Below are 22,796 nucleotides of genomic sequence, written 5' to 3'. Positions count from 1 at the left end.
AGGTAGAGGGCCAGAGGATTGTTTAAGTGGGACCTGACAGCTACATGGGCTCCACGCAGGCAGGAATTCCAACCTTCTATCATCACCCAAAGAGGAGCTTAGACAATTTGAATTAAGGCCCTCCAAAGAGCAGGGACCACTGAAGCGAAGGCCTTGTGGCAAGGAACCTCCTGCCTGGTTCTAAGGGTGTTACTTAACTACTTAATAACATTTTTGTGAAGAATGCATGGAATAATGTATGAAGCTTGCATAGATATTTCCTCATAAGTGATCAGTACTCAAACAACATTAGACATCTGATGGCACCCACCAATATTCATGAACTTTGTCAATTAAACCAATCTCTATACAAAGTCCAGTTAGGCGATTGTTTTTCTGTTGTGGTGGTGGTGATGGTGTCTAATAGTGTATAAGAAGTAAAGCATGATCTAAATGTTTGTTAGAATGTTTACAAAGTTTGCTTTCCTAACCACCGTGATTCATGTGATTCCCATGCCATCCTCTTTCCCTCTTCTAAAGAGGAGAAAACAAAAGGCCAAAGCACAAAAGTACACCCTTTTATGCTGTCAGAAGGTGGTTGGCTGCATTTAGGGTTTACAGTTATAGGGTGCATCCTCTTTGGGAGCTCAAGCCATATATTGTGAGTCACTGGTCATAAGTATAAATGAATCTCTCACATCCTGGTGGTGTGCTCTCTCATGTGGTGCTTTCTTTTCTTTCCAGATCCCCCAGATCAGTTATGCATCAACGGCACCTGAGTTAAGTGATGACAGGCGCTACGACTTCTTCTCTCGTGTGGTCCCACCTGATTCCTTCCAAGCTCAGGCTATGGTGGACATTGTAAAGGCCCTAGGCTGGAATTATGTGTCTACCCTTGCATCTGAAGGAAGTTATGGAGAGAAAGGTGTGGAATCCTTCACGCAGATTTCCAAAGAGGCAGGTAGGAAGAGATTGCTATGGTCAAGATGACCCTCTGCATACACCTGTGGCTTGTAATTTTCTTCTCAATCGTTGTTAAACAGACACTCTACATAATCACCATACCCTTACTCTCACATTCCCTACTGCCTGTTAAGTAAATCTGTAAAACCTTCATTTATAACACTTTGCCATTTTTGAAGAGAATATTTTCAAAAGTGTGAAACTGAAGTCCTTGGAAGTATTAGTAGCAGAAGTGGGGATAAGAGACTATGCACTAAATTTGGTATCTTACTTCTGTGTCATGAATAAGTGTGGATTGCAGCCTGCATACAGAAGCCTAAGACAGTGTTGCTAAATGTGCCTCTCCACACATTCCCTGCCTCTATGCCCCTCTCCAAAATGCACAGAATTATTTAGAACTAGAGACCCTAGTCATAGTGGCCCTTTGCTTTGAAGAGAAATGACAGTGATAGCTCTGAACTACTTGTCCAAAATAAAACTGAATAAATTATCTAGACAGTAGACTGTATTTAGACAAATAATCTTTGGAACTTTAGATTATTTTGAGACAGATGGTTCAATTAAGTAGTCCTTGGTGTAGATTCCTTTATGTGTATTTAGCTCAAAATGGGTTCAAATGTTTGGCCAGCTGGTTTTCATTGGGCAGATTTTGAAAAATGAGATAAAATTCTTACGCATAGAAATTTTGGCAATAAATATTTAGACTTCCCCTAATAGAAATATTGGATGTAGTAAACATATATTTTAAAAAACACATGCTTTGATTTTCCTGTAAAGTTTTTCATGCTAATGTTAGGTCCTTGGTTCTGGTTGTAAGCATTTGATCTAATCTAAATTGTTATTGACTGGAGTAGTTAACTAATCATAAAGACAAACAAACAAACAAACAAGGTGATAGAAACAGAGGCCCTTTTCATGAGGAAATATGTCATAAATCTTTAAGACCTGGTTTTAAATATTTGACTTTCAGACTACAGATATACCCAGAAATGTAATGTGTTGGTATATAGATGGTATATCTGCACATGGCTACTGAAAGAAGGAGGCCAAGGCTTGTGTAAATCCCATGTTTTTAACTCAGTCCCTTATCATTAGATTTAATTTGAATAATTTGCTAGAAGCATTACTTTTCCTTCCAACTGAAATATTCTTATTGTTAATACCTTAGACTAGATAACTTATGATCATTGACAGGTCTCATCTTAAATGCCATTTTTAGGTTAATATAAACATACCCCAAACTACCTTGATTCTATTTGCTTGGTCTTGTATTTCTAGTGTCTTCTCCCACAGCACTTGTTATATGGTAGTATAATTTGTTGTCATGGATGTTTTCTGTCTTGTCCCCTAGACTCTAAGAGGGGATCATGTCTGCCTCATTCACTACTGCAGTCCCAGCGCTGTGTTTCCAAGGGAAATATACTTAGTATATATAATTCAGGTAGAAGTTTTCTGATTAAGAAAGAAATCTTAACTGAGTTCTTGTGTCAGGCATGCCATGATTTGTAGGAGTCATTAATAATTGACTTCCTGAATCTCCAAAGAAATACCTAATCAGTTTTGATAACTGTTTTTATTTCTTTCTTTGTTTCTTTGACTTCTGCTTTGACCCAAATGCTAGAAGCCAATTTAGAGCAATAACTAAAATATGAACATAAAAGCCAATAGAGAAGACAAGAGAAAGAGAAAATATGGGTAAAGTAGTAAGATAAAGCTCAGAGATAAAGTTCAGATACCATCTTATTCTACATAATTGCTGCAAGTGGGTCTCAAATTTAATGCTGATCTTTTGTGCTGGACAAAGCAAAGAACACTACCCATTTTGTTACAAAATTTACAGTGTTCATAAGGTCAAAATCATGTTGATTGTCCAGTAAAGGACAGGAACAAGACAAATATTTGCTCTGGATCTTTTATAAAGAACTGTATTTTATAGACAGGTCAGTGGTGAGTTTCACATGGTTGTTTATTCCTAATGTCACTTGGTGAAAACTGAAAATATAATATCAGAGTCTGCTGTATAATGACACTGCAAAAAGGAAAAGCCTTTATGGTAATATGGTATGAACTCCCAGCTCATAACTTTAGCTAAACATACACTGAAATAACCCAACTCAGAAATAAAGATTGTATCATCAGCAGCCATTTCGGATGAGATCCTTCATTCAGAGAGCCTTTGAATTGGGGATGAGAGTGACTAAAAAGCTCACTGCAGAATTGCAGGAAAACATTGAGTAATATCTGCAGATTGGTTCTCTTCCTATAAGTATTATGATATTCATTATGTACTTAAAATAAACTTAATTGAAACCATAGCATTTGTGCAATTAATTTAAGTGAATTCACTCATGTGCTTAACAAACACCCCTGCTCTATCCCTAAAGAAAAAAAAAAAACAGACAAGGAGGAAGAATTGCAATTTAAGTGGCACATAGTACCTTTACTCGCCAGTGTGTACATTGCTTAGAGAAAATTTGAGGAGGGAAACATGATTCCATTGCTTTTTCAGCTGTGTTCACTTCTGTGGCCTCTTAATATGAGCATCTTACTACCCGAAATGTGACTTCAATAGATAGGGATACATATTCATATGCTACAGTCTCTAAAGTAATCCAAATGCCTCCTGTGATATTCAAAGAAACACCAATATAGTCTAATTGAGAAACAGAAAGGAGTAGAAAAATGTCCTTTATTGGAATTTCTTAGAAGAATACATGCTAAGGGCTACACACTGTCAGCACAGAGCCCATTGCGAGTCTCGATCTCACCAACCCGGAGATCATGACCTGAGCTGAAATCAAGAGTGGGACACTCAACCAACTAAGCAACCCAGGTGCCCCCTACGAAAAAAAAAAAAAAAAAAAGAAGAATACATGCTAAGAAAATTTTTAGGGGTAATTTTTTTAGATTTATTTAGTTTGAGAGAGAGAGTGAGTGAGTGAGTGAGCAAGCAGGGAAGGGACAGAGAGAGGGAGAGAGAGAGAGAAAATCCCAGTCTCACAAATCATGAAATCGTGACCTGAGCCGAAATCAAGAGTCAGAAGGTTAACTTACTGAGCCACCCACGTACCCCAAGAGTAATTTGAAATGTCTACTTTTTCTGTTGTCTGATGACTGTGGAACCTGGTCTTCAAAGATACAGGTCCACATGCGTGTGTAGGAGGGGTGGCATGGCACAGAGATCAGCAAGCACTGTGGAATCAGGAAGATGTAGATTAACAGGTACTGTAACTTTCATGCTGTAAAACTTTTGGTACATGATTTAACTTTTCAGCTCTCAGATTCCTCATGTAGAGAATGAGATTAATACCTGCTTCATAAAGTTAGTAAAATAAATAAGATCATATATAGGCAATCACCTAACACCCAACAATACCGGATTATTATTAGTTCATCACACCAGTTCTCTATAAATTAGTCGAGTTATTGTTTGAGTTTTAAAAATTTGAAAATAATGCAAGTTATGGATGACATTTGCCTTCAGTTATAACTACGAGGTTATATATATGTAATATATATATAATTATATAATGTGATATAAGTTATATGTGCATATAATCACTGAGTTGCTATTTTTGCTAATATGCTTTCATTATACAAGAAGCATAAGAAAAAGTGGAGCCTGAGTGGCTCAGTTGGTTAAGTGTCCAACTTTTGGTTTTGGGTTGGGTTATGATCTCATGGTTTCATGGGTTTGAACCCCTCATTGGGTTACAGGCTGACAGCCTGGAGTCTGCTTGGGATTCTCTCTCTCTCTCTCTCTCTCTCTCTCTCTCTCTGCTCCACCTCCACTTCTGCTGTGTTTGTCTCTCTCAAAATAAATAAATAAACATTAAAAAATGCTTAAGAATCATTAGGAAGTAAAAGAAGTTTACTATTCAAATTGTCCTATGTGTGTAGTGTGTGTATGTGTGAAAATGAGAGAGATAGAGAGAGAGATGAGAGTGAGAGAGAGCATAAGCTCATTGATGTTTCTATGTACTGCTAGTAGACTTGAAGGAGTTACTTCCATTATTAATAATTTGACTTCGAAGATTATGATTCTCTTTTTATAAATGTCTTTAAGAGTTTCACCCTTTCAGAATACTTCTGTTCCAGAATTTACTTTAGACTTAAATCCTGAAGCAGAGCTTACTTGTCGAACTACAGCCTGAGATGTATCTACCATGTGCATAGTTAAGAACATGGGTGAGCTCTCCTTTATCATACTCTGACAGTGCGAGTCAAGCAATGATGTCTGTGCAAGGAAGCCATCCTTCAACAGGAGGCCATGTAATTTGTTTGGAACATGGAAGCCTACGCACACACCTTCTCTATTCTGTCAAGGAAAATCTCAGTAATTCTTTTCTCATATAGTCATGGGAAAGTTAAATATGCATGGATGCTGCTCCTTGTTGAACTTTTAGAGAGGAATGTGACATGATTTTCTCAGATGATGAGATTTTTGTAGAACAGTTATGTTTGCACAAATTGCCCTGTGTATTTGAATGGATGCACATGCAACAGCAACAAAAGCAATTTATTGCTTAATATCACAAGGAATGACAGATTATTCCTTTTCAGTGTGCTTTAAAAATTCAAGTCTACATAATGACCTAAATAGCTTAAATTAGAGACACAGAAGCCTCTAAGTGAAGGTGAAAGTAAATACTTATGAGAGTATATACAGATTTAATATATGTCAGATTTTTGAAGCAAGTTCAGTTCAGGGATTATGAGAGGAAGGACACCATATACGATTCAACTTTGCCAGACAGTTTTCAGGAGGGTCTTATGACCATTCCTTTGCAATATGACACAAATAGTAATGATTTGCTACTGCCATGGTATCATGATAGATGTCAACTTTTCAAACCTGAAACAACAGTTGAACTATCCTTTTGGTATTTCACGCCAATCACTTAATTAAACAGATATTTCAATTGGTCTTTTTAAAAAATGTTTAATTTATTTCTGAGAGACAGAGAAAGACAGCACGAGCAGGGGAGGATCAGAGAGAGAGGGAGATATAGAATCCGAAGCAGGCTCCAGGCTCTGAGCTAGCTGTCAGCACAGAGCCGGTTGTGGGGCTCTAACCCAGGAGACGTGAGACCATGACCTGAGCCGAAGTCGAACGCCCAACTGACTGAACCACCCAGGCGCCCCTTAATTGGTCTTAATAGAAATTACCATTCTTCTTCAGATAAACTGTAGAATTTATTCTTATTTCGTACTTTATTTAAACCTATAATATTCTTTCCTAGAATAATTTTCTAGAATGATTGAGACTTAATTGACTATTATAACCATTATACAGCTCTCAGTCTTTTAAGATCTCAGAACTAGTTGGATTTGCTTATTAGAGGACTCTGCTCTCTCTCCTTCAGAAATGCAACATCATCTTTCATTGCATGTAAATTGTTAATCTTCCCCATCCTACCATAACCTCTACGAGGTCAAGGACTTTGCTTTGTGACCCTATCATTTACTGTAGTATTTGACATATAGAAAGCTTTCAGTAAACACTTAAGGGAAGGAGAGAAAGAAGGAGAAATTGCATTTCTTCCTTTGTCCTTTTGAAAAACAAAGCCTGCCAAAGAAGCACTTATGGCATATAATTTATGATACATAATTTTTTGACTGGTGGCTCACACTACATTCTTCTGTCTTATGATCCCCCCACAAAACTTAAAGCAGTGTTGCAACAAGTCTATTGTTGGGAGCCATTCTGAGCCCACTAGTCGAGAAAACTCCTGGTGAGGTTAAAGCAAGTTTGCACGGTCTCTTGCCAATCAGATGACGACCGATATCCACCCCCACTCAATTATCTCTGCTTGAGCACCGACCCCTAGGGTACCTTGTTGATCAATATCGGGAGTGACTTGTCCCCTTATTCCGGCCCTGGTATGATGATTGCACCTTGTGAAGGAACTTATTGTGGGAACTTCTTCTTTTGATTATGGGAACAGACATTGTGTCTCCAGAAGGTCCTGTTTCCCTCCATACTTTCCCTTGAGCTATGAACAGGCTAATGACCCTTACTCATAAAAGACATGTACAATTCTGTTTCTACCGTTGCATTAGTCCAAGATGTTCATACAGCTCAACATGTAAATCAACTAACCAAAAATGTCTCTCATGCCCTAGCTATTCAAGAAATCATAAAACTAGACACAGAGGTAAATGCACTGGAAGAGGTTATTCTATGTATAGGAAATAAGCTAAACTCTTTAAAGGTATGGTTGGCTCTCTGGTGCCATAAAGCATATAACTGGAAAATCAAGTCTTGCCTGGAGACAAAGAGCGTAACTTAGAGAAAAGGAACAGATAAGGGCAGAAGATAAGTTAGTACATACACCTTTGCTAACTGATGGTGTATAGCAGCCCCTTCCCTAAGGCCTACTTTCCACAAACACCTTCCCTTACCCTGGCAGCTGTGATTAGGATGGATAAGAGTATCTACAAACCTGTGACTTAATCTTAGTGTTATTAAAATGTGAACACCTTGTTATTTTCTTAGTTACTCAACCTCACTATAATTGGGGCAGTTCTGCAAGAAGACTTCTGTAAAACCTGTTTCTGTACATTTTCCAAAAACACCTTATCACAAAGAGCTATCCATTGTAAACATTCCATTTCCTGATGCCATGTTAACTTTTGACCTATAAATAAAGACACCAAAACCGACAGGACGGAGATGCCTGTCTGGTGATCAGAAAGGATCTCGGGGCTCTCTCACTCTCTCCCTCGCCGACACCATCCATCCTTCAGGGACCCCTGGACCTGCCAGAGCTGGCCTCCAACAGTCTGTAATTCCCAGTGCCTCCTTCTAGGTTGAATTTCAGGGGTTTCTTTTCTTTTCTTTTCTTTTCTTTCTTTCTTTCTTTCTTTCTTTCTTTCGTTCTTTCTTTCTTTCTTTCCTTTGTCTATGCCATGGAAAATTCCGAGACATTTTAATATTTAGCTGCAGTATTTCCTGACTGAAGTGTTCAGTAGTCTTAGTTTAAATACAGGTTTTAAACATTTAAAGGTTAAATTTCAAAATACAAAATCACAAGGACTCTCATCATATCATTTATCTTCAGTTGTCTTTAAAACTGAACAGTAAATTCCTGAAGAGGAGGTTTTCTATTTTTATTTTATTTAATTTTTTGGAGTCTCAGTGGTTAGCACAATGTTTTAAATTTTAACCCATACTCCATTTATTAGAACATCTCAGAGGTGACCCCTTAGCCACACCATCATTACCCTTTAGTTCTGGGCCCCATATGATTCACCTTCATTCATAGTGATAGCTATCCATGCCTCCACTTTAGCCCCTCCAATAGTATTCATTCAGCTTTCATTAAAGCATAATCTTTCTAAAATAATAAGAAAGCTATTTCATTATCTGTCTGTGGTATCCCTTTCCCCATGGCATATAGCTTCTTTCGGATCTAGTGTCTGCTTTAATAATGAGTCTCAGTCCTATAGTATCCCTGCCCCACTTCTATTCCTGCCACAAGCCTCCATAGGTACACTCTTTACCCCGCCACATAATCAGCCTTCCGTGGCAATCATGAGTCTGCTCGATGCAAATGCTGTGCTTCTGCCTGGACTGCCAGCTAACTCCAGTTTATTTTTTTAAAACTTAACACCTTGGGAAAAGCTATCCCTGACTTAATCTTCCTGCATGATCCTATTCTTGATTGCTGTGTATACATTTGTCTATTTTAACAGCACTCCATTTTAAATATACCTCCCTGAATAAAGTCATGGAGAATGGCCATCTGCACAAGTCTTGAGGAGAAAGCAAGTCTGCATATTGCTTTAGATCTAAAAGGGCCAGGTACTCATGCTCCCAGCCTCCCATGAAGCCAATGACAACCATGTAACCCAGTCTTGGCTAATCAGACATGCTACCATAGATAAATCAAGAGCCGGGCCACAAAGGAGCAGGAGCAATGGAAAAATCTGTGTTGTTTGCAACAACAGCAGTGATACCATGTTCCTAGGTGGGGAGTGGTGTCCAGCATGAATCAGCAGAAGCATAGTCTCCAACTCCCTGTTCCACGGGTAGTGGCAACATTGCCCCAGCTAATTTGGTTCTGTAGCACCCTTTTGTTGGCTTTGAACCTAACAGCTCAGTCATCCTTTGTTATGATTCATTCTCTGACTTTGATTCCCTGACCTCCCACTCATTCTGTAGGTTGTCCAGCATAATTTCAATAATAATAATTAAAAATTAAAAATTATCTTCTACCTGATCTTGACAGGCTTTACTTCAGTTGTCTGGCTTTTACCTTTAACCATATAATTGAGAGTGTCTCTTCTGTGAGTTCTATAACACCTCTGGCATAACTCTGTCATGGAATTGGTTGTATGTTATTGTAATTTGTCTAATTATCCTTCCCCATTATAATGTAAGGGTATTAGGATAGACATTATGTTGTATTTGTCTTTCAACACTCTATACTCAGACAATGACCAACATAGATAAGGCTCAATAAAGGCACACTGAATTTAAAAATTGTTAATAATGGAAAAGATGATGATTTCAGGGCTGTAGTTGGTACCATGAAAGTGTTAGAAGTTTTTCCAGTTTTGGCTTTCTAGGCTTATTATTAATCTGTTGTACTAAACCGTCTTTATAGAAGGAAAGATATGGCATAAAAAATCTGCTGATTCATCTTACATTCATACAATGCATGTCTGGGTATTTTCTTTGTGTCAGATACTGTTTCAGGTAATAGTTATAAATAATTATAGTAGTAAAAAGCACAAAACAAAAAATAATAATAGTCTTTGCTTTCTAAGATTATAAATACATAAGTAGAGCCATGAAAAGAGCCTTGTTGGGGCATGCTGAAAGTGAGGACTCTGGAAGAAGACAGATGTTTTGCTAAGCCTCAAAGTACTTAGGAGTTAGTAGACAAGGTTGACCTAAATGGGGTAATCAATGACATTTTAGGAATAGAGAGTCATATTAAAAACCCAAAAGAAAATTATTTAATGGTATGTTAAATTTTAAATGGTATAAGAAAAATAACATTGCTTTGAAAAAAAATTTATAAATCTTAAATTACCATGATGTAAAATGTTCTTCCACACAACATGGAAACTATGGCAGAAAACGCTCTGGCTTTTCAGCCAGGAACTTCTGGTTCTGGTCCTAAGTCCTATAGTAACTGACCAGGAGTTAGCATACTGCTCATTTGAGTTGTAAAGTCTTCACATATTTATTGAGAAAACTACTCTTTCCTGGTTCAGGCAGCCCTCAAATGCATATCATCCTGATTGCAAAGGATGGGTTTCTTCCAGGAAATAATAGACTGTCATTGTTGATGTGGGACTGGAAATAGATGATGACAGAGTGGTTTTCCTGCGTGAAGGAATAGACACTGGAAAAGACATCTCAGTAATTCCTTCTCACCTCTTCTACTTACCTTCATTACACCTGAGCATCATGGAGGAATATGAAAGGATCTGAAGACAAAGTGAACTTCTCCTTTTCTCACCTACTTGATAAGATTACCATATGTTGCACATACTTAGGAAAGAAAAGACATGGAATTGTGGTACCGGGGTTAAAGATGTAGTGAAAAGGAACTTAGCTAAACTTTTGTGTTGAGGAATGTATTGGGCAATAAAATTTCTTGATCATTTGGGTAGGGGAAAGGAACATTTTTGTTCTGGGGTAGTTTACTTTGGAAAATAACCGTGATTTTGCATATTATACTCAGTGAACTTAAGAAGCAGAAGGCTTGATTTATTCTCCCTACTTGGTAACGCTGCATTCAGCCTTCAAGTGAAGCTTTCTGTTCTCACTCATTACAAAAATGTTCATTGGAAGAGACTCTCGTTTGAATCTCATAGGTTTTGAAAGATATCAAGAAGAGAGAGATTGAAGAATATCAGTTAGCTTATAAAACTAGAAGGAACTATACAGAGTTCAAATGCTTTTTGGGTGTGCATATGTTTTGGTTGTGGGAACCTTGATTATGAGTCCCATTAAGGCCATACACAGTAGGGAAGAAACATTTCACAATGGAATGTCAGTGCTCTAACCAAAAGTTGGGGAAAGTCACACTCCACAATATATTATCTTTTTGGTTGCCTTTTCCAGAGGCTTCACAGGGTTTCATTCCATTGGAATAGGTAAGTAAGGGGGAAGGGAAGTTTAAACAGAATCCATGCAGAAAAATGCATTCATCAAAATGGTGGCAAGGATGTGAGCACTGAAATTAGTCAAATGGATAGTTCTAAAAAATAGATATTCTAGTCCAAGAAACCTTAGATTTATAGTTGGTTGCTTCAAAATATCTATTTACTGGACTTCAGCTCCTTCCTAAATAATTTTGTATTTTTAACAACTTGATGTGTGTACATGTAGCCTCTTTGAGACCTGCACAGTGGGATCTGTTTTCTTTTTATTTGGCAAGTGGATCCCTGCTGTTAAATCTTTTAAGAGATTATAGGAAATTCTACAAAGCCTTGCATCAGTTATATTAGCGCTCGTAGGCAAACTGAAGGGTCAGTAGCTATCCTAAACACAAGCTACATTAGGATTTTTAAATACTTTGACCTTGAGTAGCTCCAAATGTGCCTATACCTGATTTTTTCACATTTTTTGTTACTCTTTTGGCTGGATATCTTAATTAACAAACACTTTAAACATATTGCTAATAATCATTAGGTGACATTATTTGATTACATTAATATTTTAGAGTTGACAGTAACTGTCAAGTAAACTCCTTTTTAGATAGATATCAATGGGATGTCATCATTCTTTATACATCATACTATCAGGGCGATCCTTTAAGAAACTAGTATATAGTTACAACATAGATTTTTACACTCAAGAGAAACTATTAAAAGAAAAGTTATGATGATGATACAGGTCTTAAGAGAAAAATATGATGCACATATTAGAAGTGCCTAAAAATAAACAAATAACTAAAAATGTCCACTTTCAAAAAAGGTTTCTTTTTCTTAGGGTGTTAGTGATCCTTTGCATTTAAATTTTAAAAATTTTTAAAAAAACAATAATACAAACACAAATCTGGTGTATTTTTTATCAAAGAAGGTGAATTTCCTGGGAAAGGTAAAGTTGTCAGAATTTTAACTACAGAAATGTTGATGAGTGATGACTAATTATATAGAAGTTTGTTGTTTTCAAACTCTTAATGCTAGAGGGTACAAAATTTTTTGGTGCAAACATTGTTAATACTTTGTCTTATATCGGGATCATGAGGGTTATCTTCTAAAATCTTAGTATGTGGTAATGCACTTAGTACACATTTCACTCTCCACACTTTTGAGTAACTAATGTTAATTTTCCTATCAGTCTCTTCTTATGAGTGTTTTGTTCAACAGTAGCCAGTGAAGAACTAAGATAGGAAGTAGAAATTGGAATGGCTTACATTAGACTCACAGATTGCATTCTTCTTGAGGGTTTGCATCATTTATTTATTGGGCTCCCACTATATGTTTCCTAGCTTTATTCAGATATAATTGACATACAACATTGTGAAAGTTTAAGGTATGCAATGTGATGATTTGAAACAATTATACATTGCAAAATAATTACCACTGTAGGGCTAGTTAACACCTATTGCCTCATATCATGACCATTTTGTTTTGTGGTAAGGACATATAAGATTTAGTCTCAGCAAGCTTCAGGAGTGTGATACAGTGTTGTGAATTATAATCACCATGCTGTACATTAGATCCCTAGCACTTATTCCTCTTCTAAGTGAAAGTGCAAGATACTGGCCTGCAATTATCTTGTCTTTTGCTTTGGTATCAGAATAATGCTGGCCTCATAAATTAAATTTGAAAATTTTCCATCTTCTTTAATATTTTAGAAGAATTTGCATTAGTTTTTCATTAAATTCTTGGTAGAAGTCACCAGGGAAACCATCTGGTACTAGGCTTTTCTTTTTTGGGAGATTTTGATTACTTATTCAGTCTTCTTACTAATTATTGGTCTGTCAGAGTGTCTATTTCTTTGTGATTCAGTCTTGGTAGGTTGTATGTTTCCAGACATTTATCTACTTCTGTGTCATCCAATTTGTTGGTATGTTATTATCCACAGTAGTTTTTAAAGATCTTTATTATATCAGTGGTATCAATTGTAATGTCTCCTCTTTCATTTATGATATTATTTATTTGATTCTTCTACTTAGTTGTTTAGCTAAATTTGTTTTCTTAGCTGTCTAGCTAAGATTTTTCAATTTTGTTTATTTTTTAAAAAAATAGCTCTTACTTTTGTCAATGTTTTCTGCTATTTCATTTATTTCTGCTCTAATTTTTCTTATTTCCCTTCTTTTTGCTTAACTTGGGGCTCATTTGTTTGTTTCTTTGCTTCTTGTGTTTGTTGCTGCTGTTGTTGTTTACTTAATGTAGTAATGCATTGATATGGATTTCCCCCTTAGAGCTATTTTTCTATATTCCATAAGTTTTGATATGTTGTGCTTCCATTTTCATTTGTTTCAAAGTATTTTTTTATTTCTTTTTTGACCTTTTGGTTGTTCTGGAGTGTGTGGTTTAATTTTCATGTGTTGTGTAACTTCCAATTTTCCTCCTGTTATCGATTTATAGTTTTATACTGTTATGGTTATAAACGACACCTGGTATGATTTTGATCTTCCTCAATTTTCTAAGACTTGTTTTGTGACCTATCATAGGATCTATGCTAGAAAATGTTTTCTGTGAACTGGACAAAAATGTGTATTCTGCTGCTGTGGCAGAAATGTCCTATATATGTCTGTTAGGTTCATTTGGCCTAAAGTAGAAGTTCAGTGTTTCCATATTGATTTTCTGTATGGATGACCTATCCATTGGTAAAAGTGTGTTACTGAAGTCCCCCATTATTATTGTATTGATGTTTATTTCTGTCTTCAAATCTGTTAGTATTTGTTTAATATATTTAGGTGCTTAGATACTGGACGTATAAATATACTATCATAGTCTCTTGATGAATTGACTATCATTATCTGATGACTTTCCTTTTTTAAGTTTATCTGTTTATTTTGAGAGGAAGAGAGAGAACATGGCCAGGGGAGGGAATGAGAGAAAGAGAGAATCCCAAGTAGGCTCTGCCACCAGTGTACCATCAGGGGTTAAAACTCACAAACCGTGAGATCATCACCTGAGCCAAAACCAAGAGCTGGATACTAAAGTAAGCCACCCAGGTGCCCTTTTGATAGCCTTCTTTTGTCTCTTATTTAGGTTTTAGGGCTTTCTGTTTTTTCTTTTGTGTTTTTGTTTGTTGTTTTCCCCCACACTCAGTTAATCCTCTCATATGGGAATGAAAAGGCCACTTCTGAAGTGAAAAATACTCATCAGAATACAGGGACTTAATGTTCCTACCTCTTTTGAGGTTTTCTACACTGCCCCATTCCAAATTTCAGGATCTCAGTCTTCCAAATAAATGTTCCCACTTTAATAGTAGATAGCCTTTGAGGCATAGCATTATGGTTTTTGCCTTAAAGTATATCTTGTGTGATAAAATACTGTAACCCTTGCTTTCCTTTGTTTTTTACTTGTATGGAATATCTTTTTCTATCCCTTCACTTTGAAACTATGTATATCCTTCAAGCTGAAGTGTTTATTGTAGACCACATATATTGGGTTTTGTTTGTTTCTTTGTTTTGTTTGCTTATTTTTGTTCATTTGTTTGTTTTTTGAATTCAGCCACTCTGACTTTTGACTTAATAATTTCATCTATTTACATTGAGAGTAATTATTGATAAGCAAGGACTGCTAATGCAGTTTTATTAATTGTGTTCTGGCTATTTTATAGTTTCTTTTTTCTTTTTCCCTTTCTCCCTCTCTTGCTGATTAGGAATCAATGATTTTTCTTAGTGGTATGTTTTGATTTTCTTTTTGTTATCTTTTGTTTATTTATGGTTGCTTTTTGCTTGTGACTCTTACAAGGCTTACATAAAACATCTTATAGATATAACAGTCTATAGGTGATACCTTAACTTTGATTTGATGCAAAAACTCTACTCTCTTATTCTCTGACCCTTTTAGGTTTTTAATGTCACAATTTGTCTCTTTTTATATTATGTATTCATCAGCCTATTATTGTAACTATAGCCTTTTAATACCTTTTTTAAACCTTTATAGTAGAGTTAAGTGGTTCACACACCACATAACAGTGTTTGAATGTTCAGAATTTGATGTATCCTTATCTTTACCAGTTTGTTGTATATTTTCATTTTTTCTTGTTATTAATCAGCTGCCATTCAGTTTTGGTTGAGAATTCCTTTCAGCATTTTTTTTTGTGTGTGTGAGGAAAGTTTAATGATGATGAACTTCCTCTGCTTTTGGTTATCTGGGTAAATCTTTATCTTTTCTTTATTTCTGACAGAAAATTTTGCTAGATAGAGCTTTCTTGGTTTACTTTCTTCTTATTATTTTTCTGTCATTGTTTTGTGTATATAATCCTACTCTTTCCTGTCCTTTAAGATTTCTTCTGAGAAATCTGCTGATTGCTTTATGAAAGTTCCCTTAATTTTTATATGTGCCTTGGAGAAGACCTCTTTAAATTGAGTTTGTTTGGTGACATATGAGCTTCATAAACTTGGGTATTTAAATCTCTCCCAAGATCTGCAAAGTTCTCAGGCATTAATTTCTTAAAACAAGCTTTCTGCCCTCTTCTCCATCTTTTCCCCCTTGAAACCCTGATAATGAATAAAATGTTTCTTTTGATGATATTTGATAGATCACATAGGCTTTCTTCACTCTTTTTTATTCTTTTTTTCTTTGTTCCCTTCAGACTGAATAACTTCAAAGTTCCTATCTTCTAATCTGTAGATTCTTTCTTTTGCTTAATCCATTCTGGTATTGATGCTCCCCATTGTGTTTCTTGTTTCATTCATTGTATTCTTTAGCTCCAGAGTTTCTATTTGACTCTTTCTTATGATTTTTATCTGTTTGTTAAACATGTCATTTTGTTTGTATGCTGTTTTCTTTTAGCTAATTGAGTTTCCTCAAAACAGCTATTTTGAATTCTTTATTGAATAAGTTTGGGATCTCCAGTTATTTGGGATTATTACTGAAAGATTATTGTGATTCTTTGGTGATGTCTTGTTTCCTTGATGTTCTATATTTGAAGTATTGTGTTGCTGTCTTTGAATTTGCAGTAGCAGTCACCTCTCAAGTCATTACTAACTGATTTCAGGAGAGAAATGCCTTCCTTCATTTCAATAGGGAGTCTGAGGCTTTCTCAGTCTTTCTATGGATATCTATGCTTTATGTTTTTGTTTCCTGTTGTAGTAGGATTCTTAAGCTTGCATGCTTAAGAGGAGAGAGAGAGAGCAAGCATGAGTGGGAGAGGGGCAGAGAGAGAGAGAGACAGACAGAATCTGAAGCAGGCTCCAAGCTCTGAGCTGTCAGCACAGAGCCTGACCTGGGTCTTGAACCCAGGAACTGCGAGATCATGACCTGAGCCGAAGTTGGATGCTCAACCAACTTAGCCACCCAGGTGCCCCAGTTTGTGTGTCTTTTCTTGATCCTGCAATGTACCATCTCAGGAGGTGGGGCTAAAATTCAGGTTTCTGGGTTTTTTCCCTAGTTCATAGATTCATGTTGGCTTTCTATGTATTTTCACTGGATGTCTGCCAAAACTCATGCTTGCTACCTTTTGGCCCATGCATAGAGAGCCAGTCATAGTTTGGGAGTGTGTGTGGATGAGGTGTACACAACACTGGGGATGCCTGTGGGCAGGCTGAGGTGATCTATGGACAAAGTGTACTCAGCAGGTCATGGATGGATTTCTTGATGAAATCTACATTGCAGTTAGTGGGATCTATCTCTCTTTGTTCTGAAAGTTCTGTGTGCTTTCTCTCCACCTGTTCCTACACCCCATGACTCATGACTCCATAATCTGATGGTGTGAGATAGAACTGAATCTCTTTGGTAATGTCCAACATAGCTGAGGAAGACAAGTCCCATGCTCTCATTTAACCTTCCTGGAAGAAATCATGTACTGAGAAGATCTCATCTTGCACTGAATTGTCCCTCCTTGGAGGAGAAGTGATGCAAGTCAGACTCTTCTTCTTAACCTTCTCCAATGAATCCAATTCACTTTTTTTGGTTCCAGTTATTTGCTGGGACTCCTCCACTGGAAACCTTACTTGTCCATGGGTGATTGATTAAAACAATACTCTCCAAAGACTTATGAACCCTGGACAAGAGGATCAAGTTCATAGGCCACTGCATGCTCCATGTCCAAGGTCTGTATGCCTGTTACCTAATGCATTGGTAGACAGTACTCCTCTTGGATTCCTCGGTGTATGGTGTTCAATCCTGCAGCTCCTACAAAGGACTTTTATCTGTGGATGGATTCCAATTGTTACTGAAGGGAGATACAGCAAGGGATGTCTTATTCAGCCATGTTGCTGATGTCACTCCTCCCACTATATTTTTAAAGAACAGAATAGGAGTTATAGTTGGGCATACTAAATCTAAATTGGAAAGGAAAAAGATAGAACAAGCACATTTTGTAATGAAAATATATGTGTTAACCATGTAATTGTCTTTTTAAAGAACTGGATCAGATTTAATATATTTCACTATTATTTGATGTGTTCTGCTAAATCAGTAAAAGGCACTCAACCAAATGGTAAGTCTAAGTTGCAAATTATTTTAAACTTCTAAATAAAATCTCTTGTTAAAAAGACAAAAGAGCTGACAGAAGATGCTGGTTGGAGGATATACATTAGTGATAAGATTCCTGGAGTAAAGTAAAAAATCACAGGGTGCTAAGAATGAGCAAGGAAGTCATGGGGCAGGGAATAATCAGGAGATGAGGGTCTCTGAATATAAACTTCTGTACAAATTTTCTTTGGGTTATAGTTTTCCAAGGTTCTTCCTCAGTGTTATTGAACAAAGAAAAGTTTCCATTTTCTTATAGTGTGAATTAAGGTTTAACAGTGGCTTATTTTCTCTGAACAAATTCACTCAGCCTTAGGTTACCGCATCTATATTAGAGTAATGGCTTTGGTAGCAACTTGAATCGATAATATAACAACACTTCTGCAGAGCTGTCTCATTCCCAGTTTGACTGGTTTTTGGCTGATAATTATTATTTGTTACCTGGCTTGTATCCATCCCTTTTAAAGGGAGGAAGTCATCCTCATATCTGTTATGTGAACACATAAAAACTTGTTTATAATTGAGTGTATACAAAATACAACTTTAGCCTTAAAGTCAGCTTTCTATATATAAAATGCCTGAATTCATTCACAGTGAAAGGGGTATGTACATCTTTATATCATGACCTTGTCTTAGGCTCAAGAAGGGCAGAACTGGTACCATGAGGCATGACAATAGAATTTCTGGTTATTTTAGAAGTTATTTTGTTGTTGGGGTTTTATTTGTGTAACCTTATTAAATATTTAAATCATTTGGTCAAAAATGTTTGAGAATTATCAAAAAAAGAAGAAGAAACATGTAAGCAACATTAACTATGGGTGGTTAAGGGAAAAATGAAGGATTGTTTGGAAGTTTATGAGGCATAAGAAAGAAAAAGAAGAAAAGAACAACCCAAGGAGCTGAACTAAGCTTGAAACAGGAAGAAAGGGTACTCTAAAGATTTAGGTACCAAGAGAGGAAAAACCATCTCTTTGGGATACCAACAACAGGGCATACCATTTCCAACTCCACTTAGACCTTCAGATTTGCTCTCCAAGCTCAGAATCTGGTGGAAAGCATCCTAATATTCCACTCTGTGCCCATTCTTTGGCTGTTGATTGGTAATAATACCAGACAGGTTTTTCTGGCATTATGATAGACATCTAAGATAACATCAGATCCTAATATCCAAACAGTGATAATTGGAGCTGATGACAAATGGGTATTACCAGATGCAATGTAGTAGATTTTCTTTCCAGTCCCTGCAATGTCTTTCCTTGCACATTTGAAGGAAAAAGAATTCATAGCAATGTAAAATATTCTAGTTGAAGCAGTTCTGTTAAATTTCTGAAATAAAAGTATTTTTTCTTTAAAGATATTCTCAAAAGAAACCCTTATGACTTTAAATACTTGTAGAATATTCCCCCAAAACACTGGCTTTCTAAAAAGATAGGAAATGCAATTTTCCAAGCTTTACATCTATGACAGGATTCATTAAGAGCCAGATTTCAATCGTCAGGTGATCCAATTAGTTTTATCTTACACCATGACTTAAGATATAAAAAAATGAGAGTTGGTGTGTGGATTATCACCACTACTGGAAAATTTCACTAAGTCTGAGTACTCATTCTAATGATCGAGGGTCAAGAGGAGTATTTTTCATGATAAGAATGGCTTTTTCTCATGTGTGCTGAGCAGTTTAGAAAAAGAAATGTAATTTCATTCTTTTACATTCCAGAATTTCTCCAAGCCAACCTCTGTGGCTGTGAGTTTTTGATAATGGGAATAAACAAACTTCCTTTGAAATGTAGAGATGGCAGTCGACAGGCCTTATTCCCAAGTTCTTCCCTGCAGGGGCATGAGTTTAATAATAAGGTAGGTGAACATTCTGTGTTGAAGCCCAGGAGAAATAAAACTTGTTGAGAAGGAAAAGGACGGGGACCCATTGTATGCTGGGATAGGGATGAGAAGCTTCTGGCTGTGTTTGTCAGTCAGAGAGCCTAAGAACACTTTTCAAACACTATGTGGGAGATAGAAACATTTCTGTAAAGCTAGCTTTAGAGAGCCTGCCACTAGTTTGGTTGGGAAATACTAACTGTGTGAAAGAGGAGTTTTTAACACATATATCCACTTTTCCAAGATTTGAATAATTATAACCATGTAAAGTATAGAACTGAGATGCAGATGTCAGTAATTATTCTGTTATGAAGCAAAGTTCAAAACATAGACTAATATTGAAAAAGAGGATTGTGGACTCTTCTTTCTGCTTTTAATCTATTTCCCCTTTTCTCAGTTTCTATTTAACCGCTTGGTTAGTTTCCATTGTCCTTTATTTTCCAAGCTAGACCCGAAACACCAAACCTTGCATCTCTCCAGGCTTTTATTCAACTAGTATCTTTTGCCTGGAATGTCCCCTCCCAAGCTCAGTTGACTGTCATATACCTGACTTTGTAAAGTTCTAATGGTGTATTATTTTCTTCTCATCTCCATCCCTGTCTACTGTTCTTTGCACTTACACATATATCTGTGGAAATACTACATTTTGTCACTATAGTGACATGAAAGATTATGAACTCCATATGGGCAGCTACAGATATTAAAAATGGTGAAGGGGAACTGAAAATCCTTGTGCATTTCCTCCAGTCCTGATGCTGGCCAGAACTTGTAACACAGTCCCATGGAAATATTAAATACTAAATAAACATTTGTTTATGTAGTGAAATGCTGGCATCTAAAATCCATAAATCTACTTGCCCTTTTCATTCAAATCCTTTTGTAAATTTCACCTCTCCAGAGACCGTTTCATCCCACCTTGTGTAACACTGGAGACAAGCTGTTGTGGCAGTCTGGTAAAGAAACCTGCATTCCCCAATTTCCTAAGGTTGGTTTAGCTGTGAGTTTATGATAGATTAGAAAACTTACACAATGTTAACATAGTTTTAAGATTGCACTATTAGTATTTTGTTTTGTCAATACCTAATGATTTTGTTAAAACAAGACCTAATCTAATTAAATTCTTAAATGAAACCTAAATTCATTCTGATTCAAGAGTTTGCCCTAAGCATTCAACACATGAAGTGAATTTTCATAGGGGTGTGTGTGTGTGTGTGTGTGTGAGAGAGAGAGAGAGACAGAGAGACAGAGAGACAGAGAGACAGAGAGGAGGAGAGAGAGAGAGAAAGAGAGAGAGAGAATACAGTTAAAATAGAGAGACAATTGCTATATGTTTGGATCCAGAAAATTAAAGGCAAGTTGGTTTTGTTGAGTTGGGAGACCAAAAATGAGATTTGATCATTTGTTTATTTTCTAAATTGAGAATAACTATATGTAACAGAAACAGACAATAAACCATTAAATTTCCAGAGAAATGTGTTTCCCATACTATCTGGTTCAAGATAAGCTTGCCTTAGCTTTTGCAGAAATCAAGGTCTGAGTACATTCACCAGAGAAGAGAATAAGGGTCATACTGACTTCACTTTTCTTATTTCCCTCCCATGTAAATGGGATCAATCTGGGAGAAAGATCAAGCTTCATTGTAGTTTTTTGTTGTTGTTGTTGTTGTTGTTGTTGTTTTGAGAAAGACAGAGATTACCACCAGGAGGTGGGCAAATATTCAGTATCCGGAGCTCATGCTTCCTTCATTCTCTCTTTTTTTCCTCTTTCCATTTTTTATCTTCTTCACAAATGTCCATAGAACACTTGAATATCCCTGTCTCACTAAGGTTAAGAGCACTTTAGAAAGTTAGTTATACCTAGAGGTAAAATCTAGCTCTGCCCATTATAGAAATGTGTGGTTGCTTATCCTCACAAAGATTCCATTTCCTGTATATAAAACAGAAATATTACTCGTTCTTTCCTTAAAAAGCTTTTGTGTGAAATAAATGAAATAATCCAATGCATAAAATTGCTTACCATGGTACCCATCACAGACTAAATACTTTATAAACATTAGCAGCTATAAAGATTTTTACCTTAATGATAGTACCACTATTTCTAATAATAATTCTTCCTTTCTTATTACTTTTATTGTTTTCATTTATTCAATAAATATTAATTGAGGGTGTAGTGGTTTCCAAGCACAATTCCGGATGCCAGGGATAAACAAAACAGGTCTAGACTTTTCTTGTATATTCTTAAGAGATAAGCAGATAAAATGACATATCAGATAAAGGGTTAATATCCAAAATCTATAAGGAACTCACCAAACTCCACACCCGAAAAACAAACAATCCAGTGAAGAAATGGACAGAAAATATGAACAGACAATTCTCCAAAGAGGACATCAAGGTGGCCAACAGACACATAAAACGATGCTTAGCATCCCTCCTCATCAGGGAAATACAAATCAAAACCACACTGAGATACCACCTCATGTTGGTCAGAGTGGCGAAAAAGAAGATGTGGAGAAACGGCACCCTCCTACACTGTTGGTGGGAATGTAAACTGGTGCAGCCCCTCTGGAAAACAGTGTGGAGGTTCCTCCAAAAGTGAACAATAGAACTCCCCAATGACCCAGCAATAGCACTGCTAGGAATTTACCCAAGGGATACAGAAATGCTGATGCATAGGAGCACATGGACCCCAATGTTCATAGCAGCACTCTCCACAATAGCCAAAACATGGAAAGAGTCTAAGTGTCCATCATTGGACGAATGGATCAAGAAGATGTGGTTTATCTATACAATGGAATACTACATGGCAATGAGAAAGAATGAAATCTGGCCATGTGTTGCAAAATGGATGGAACTAGAGGGTGTTATGCGGAGCGAAATAAGTCAGGCAGAGGACAGATACCATATGTTTGCATGTATAGGAGGATTAGGAGGAACTTAACGGAGAACGTGGGGGAGAAGAAGGGGAAAAATGTTGGGGGGGTGGAGGGAGGGAGGCAAACCATGAGAGACTCGAATGCTGAGAACAACCTGAGGACTTATGGGTGTGGAGGGAAGGAGGGTGATGGGCATGGAGGAGGGCACTTGTGGGGATGAGCACTGGGTGTTGTTGGAAACCAACTTGACTATAAACTATTTATAAGAAAAAAGAGTGATAAGCAGATAATAACAAATAACAATATAGTGTTGGAGATGTAACAGTGAAAAACAGAAAGTATTTTAAATGAAATGAAATCAATTTTTTAGGTTTTTAAGTTTTTATTTAAATTCCAATTAGTTACCTACAGTGTTGGATTATTTTCAGGTGTACAATATAGTGATTCAGCACCTGCATACATCACCTGCTGCTCATTGCAA

General features: G+C 36.6%; 1 protein-coding gene across 1 annotated transcript in view; it reads left to right on the top strand.

The window, feature by feature from the left end:
• GRM7 (glutamate metabotropic receptor 7) overlaps positions 1 to 22,796 on the top strand; it is an 898,068-nt gene that overhangs the window by 270,084 nt on the left and 605,188 nt on the right. Inside the window, exon 2 of the mRNA XM_039243211.1 lies at positions 724 to 940. Coding sequence (XP_039099142.1) covers positions 724 to 940 — 217 coding nt within the window. The remainder of the gene's footprint in view (positions 1 to 723; positions 941 to 22,796) is intronic.

The sequence above is a fragment of the Hyaena hyaena genome, unplaced genomic scaffold (assembly GCF_003009895.1).
Source record: "Hyaena hyaena isolate Hyena2069 unplaced genomic scaffold, ASM300989v1 scaffold_223, whole genome shotgun sequence".
NCBI classification, from domain to species: domain Eukaryota; kingdom Metazoa; phylum Chordata; class Mammalia; order Carnivora; family Hyaenidae; genus Hyaena; species Hyaena hyaena.
This window is presented reverse-complemented; position numbering and strand designations above follow the sequence as displayed.